At 29.3% G+C, this 4,063-nt stretch overlaps 1 protein-coding gene across 1 annotated transcript; it reads right to left on the reverse strand.

Moving 5' to 3' along the window:
- Window positions 1–2,013: 2,013 nt before the first annotated feature.
- LOC25488383 (probable E3 ubiquitin-protein ligase RHY1A) lies at window positions 2,014–3,344 on the reverse strand. The gene is made up of 3 exons (XM_013608598.3): window positions 2,943–3,344; window positions 2,703–2,818; window positions 2,014–2,428 (listed from the first exon to the last, which is right to left on the reverse strand). The coding sequence occupies exons 1-3, from the start codon at window positions 3,108–3,110 to the stop codon at window positions 2,143–2,145; spliced, it is 570 nt and encodes a 189-aa protein (XP_013464052.1). The 5' UTR covers window positions 3,111–3,344; the 3' UTR covers window positions 2,014–2,142.
- Between the last annotated feature and the right edge of the window lie 719 nt (window positions 3,345–4,063).

Here is a 4,063-nt window from a genome sequence, read left to right on the forward strand (position 1 = left end):
TCCTTGGAAGTGCAAGGGGGACATGACTGACTTCCGGTTTGTGGAAGGAACCTGTATACTTGTTTTGTGTCTTTCTTCTCTCTCTGTTTTATCCGCTGCAATTAGATCCTAAACATCACTTCAGAAGTGGAACTCTATCTGCTTCTGATCAGTGTTTTCAGCTTAGGAGAAAACGAAGAAAAAGCTAACACAATTCACCCCCCCTCTTGTGTTTTCTCACCTTCTGAGTCATATGTTCATGCATTCATGGTCAAGTTCAGTGTTGATGATAAGTGTTGATGGTAGATCAATCGGTAAAATAAATCTGACATCCAAATGCTACCACATGTATATAGAGTCGTGTCTAAAACATTGCATACATGTGAGTCAATGTGATATGTCTCATTCTTGATTATGTGAATGTTTGTGGAGATGTGTACATGATTATTTTTGTTTTGGTGACACTTATACATTTGTGGTGATGGTGAGAACGATGTAAGCACATCTTGATGATTTCATTGGATGATGACTATTCTTGGCAAATTATGGGAATGGTATTAATTGTGTGAATTCAGTGCATTGATGTGGATTAGAACGCAAAAGTCGTCAATTTAATCTTAGTTCTTAAAATGTTAGACCATATACAATACAACATCTCGTTTGGGTTTTTAAACGGGTCCTGACTATAAATGTCACTCGTTTCATAATTAATATATTAGAAGTACATAAACTCTTCAACCCAACACCCGAGATAAATTATTAAATGATTTATAGTAATAACTATATATCATTAAATTTTAACAATAATTTATCTATTCATTCATAATTATATAAATTTGAAATATTGGATTAATTAATTTCATTATAAATTATAAAAAAGTGATATTTTTTTTAATTTTATTAATAATTAAAAAACTAAAACTTGAAGAAAAAAATCAAATTATAATAAATTACAACACTTGATTTCATTTTTAACTTTAAGATGAATAAATTATTTGATGTAGTAAAAAATAGTCTTTCATTGAAAATTCATAGTTGATCGATTAAATATAACCGGTAAGTATTATTTAATTTATTTTTTTACTATTAAAATAATATAATAATTGAATAAGGAAAAATCTACAATTAATTATGTATGTGGAATCCACATGTAATAAGAGAGAGATGGTGCCTATAAAAGCACTTGTCTCCATAGACATCCAATTAATTGGTGTCACATTGTAGATGGTCTTAAGGACAAAATTGACGTATTTTAATATACCTTGAGGATTAAATTGACAGATTTAATAAATATAATTTTAAATTATTGCAACAGGAATGTTAGAGAGTATTTATAATATTTATATACTCTAGGAACTAATTGAAAACCGATGTTAGAGACTATTTATAATATTTATATACTCTAGGAACTAATTGAAATAACTAATGATTTATTCTTGTTATTTTGTCTTTTGTAATATATCCCATCCGTTCGTTTTTAATTGTCATGAGAAATTTTTTGTTCCTATTTAACTGTCACTTTCAAAGTTCAATGCAATATTAAATGTTATTTTACCAATATTACTCTTAAATATTTATTGCGGAGAGAGAAACATATGAAATGACATACTCCCTCTGGTCCTTTATACAAGAAACAAAAGACATAAAACATTAGGACCAAGGAAATACATTGAAAATAGTTATCTTCATTTAATACACCTCTACATTTAAAAAAATTCCATGAATATCCTTAAATTAATTACTCTTAATTCCACCAACTTACTTACTTTTAATATTCTCTCTCATAATAAATAAGGGCACAAATGAAATTTAGCTTCAGACATACTTGAAACTTGGTCAATATTTCTTATAAAAATGACCAAAAAAATTTCACTTTTGTTTCTAATAAAAAGGACCGGGGGAGTATTAAATTAATAAGGACACTATGGTGAAAGTAAAAACAATTGTATCAAAAGTAGTAACATATATTGATTATCTTGGTTTGTGTAAAATGTCAAAAAGTGACGGTTAAAAAGGAACGGAAGTAGTAGTTTCTTAATATGCATCTATTATTAGTTCATTACTAGTTTAAGAAAACGCAAGTCAAGGAAAAAATTCCTCACTTCATTCATCCAACAAAGTCATCAACAAATTTAGACAATTAAGGTAAAAGTAAATAAAAATCTAGAGGGAAAGAATGGTAGTTCTACAACATGGACAGTGTGAATTATTTTCTAACCAAGGCTTCAAGCATGTGGAATGGAACTTGTGTGCACAAGGTAAAGGAATCAATTTGTCTCCAATCTTAAATGATTCCAAACACACAGCACAATCCTCTTGTTCTGATGCTTTCCAGCTCAATTTGCTCCAACTGAACTTCCTTGGACCACTTTTCTTTGTCCCATATACCTCACTTTGTAACTCTTCTATGCTTTCTTTTCTACCTTCCACACACTTCATGTTCTTTTTCCTAGTAATACATAACAATATAGTTTCAAAATAAATAAAAAAATAGACTAAATATCATTCACCGAATTTAGATAATTAATCAGAACAATCATCGTGAGTTTAGCTCAGTTGATATGGACAATGCATAATATATGCAAGGTCCGGGGTTCAAACCCCAGCCACCACAAAAAAAAAAAAAATTAATCAGATCTAAGTTCTAGACATCATAAAAAATCAAAATAAAAAACTATTGTTTTAGGAAAATAAATAAAAAAAATTGGTTTATTTATTTATACCTTATGTTTTCTGATACCCTTTGTGATCTGAATTTGTCATCCAATCTTTGTTTGGCTGCTCTAGCTGCTCCTACCATATTCTCATCTTGGTGTGACTGGTATAATATATTTCTTTGCTGTTTTAAATACAAATCCATAAATAAAATTAATAAATAACAAGCTCAAAAATATAAACAAAAAAAAAAAAGGGAATGAATAAATTAAATAATTGAGTTGTTGTGAAAGATGAATAGAACAAACCATTGAAGAAGATGAGGAAATACGAGATTCATGGTTACTTGCATACAAACAAAAAGAAGAACGTCTTGAGGTGTTATGAGAAGAAAAAGATGGTGAATCAGAAAATCCTCCACACTTATGGACACGTCTTCTTCTAGCTGATTCAACTCCTGGAAGCATTCCTGCCATTTTTGTCCTTTTTTTTCTATGTTTGAACAAAGCACAAATGCTGTGTTTCACTGTTTTTAGTTTGTCTTGTTTTTGATAATAATGCTTTGGTGATTGACAGGTGAATGATTAGAACTGCTTTTGGTGATGCTAGTGGGTTGCTCTAACTTTTAAGATAAAAATTAAGAAATGAAGAGCTTGTTTAGGTGGGTTTATTATAGAAAAGTTGATTGTGTTGTTTTTGTCCAAACCAAATAAATAAGTATAAGAGGTATTCCTTAAGTCGGTGGACAGAATTAGACCATGGGTTTGAAAGATTTTCTTGCATCATTTTTCATGTCCAATTGATTTTTCCTCTAAAATTTCATACTTATTTTGTTTTATAATATTTTGTATTGTTTGTTTATTTTATTTAATTTTTTATTACATGGCTTATTGTATATCTCATTTGTGTTTTTTTTTTTTTTTTTTTATCTTTTTTAAAAAACTCTCAATCCATAAAAAAAAAAAGATGATTTAGGAACAAAAAAAACTGTCTCTTTTTAAAAAAACTTTAAATTAATGGAAAACCTTGATATTTACCTAAAACATTGGTCAATTCACAAATAATTTTGGTTTACTAATTATTTACCTAAAATCAATAAATAATTAAACATATGAAATAAATGAATTGAGTGAAACCAAAATCTGGAAAATCTTTTTATTTGAGATGGTGAGTGCTCTCACATGTTAAAGGGGTAAAAAGGAATGATGTTAAATTTGTATGAGAATTGTTGTTGACAGATTGCATAAGGTTGAGGCACACGAGTAAAATACGTTTTTGCCCCCTCAGCAGTTAACTGTCGAGGAATTTGAAACCGGCTGCAGTTAACTGCCGAGGAAAACCTCGGTAGTTAACTGCCGAGGAAAACAATTATGTAAACAGTGGGTTCTGTATAATTCTAAAACATTTCCAAGCCATTTTTCGGCCAGTT

The sequence above is a fragment of the Medicago truncatula genome, chromosome 2 (assembly GCF_003473485.1).
Source record: "Medicago truncatula cultivar Jemalong A17 chromosome 2, MtrunA17r5.0-ANR, whole genome shotgun sequence".
Lineage (NCBI taxonomy): Eukaryota > Viridiplantae > Streptophyta > Magnoliopsida > Fabales > Fabaceae > Medicago > Medicago truncatula.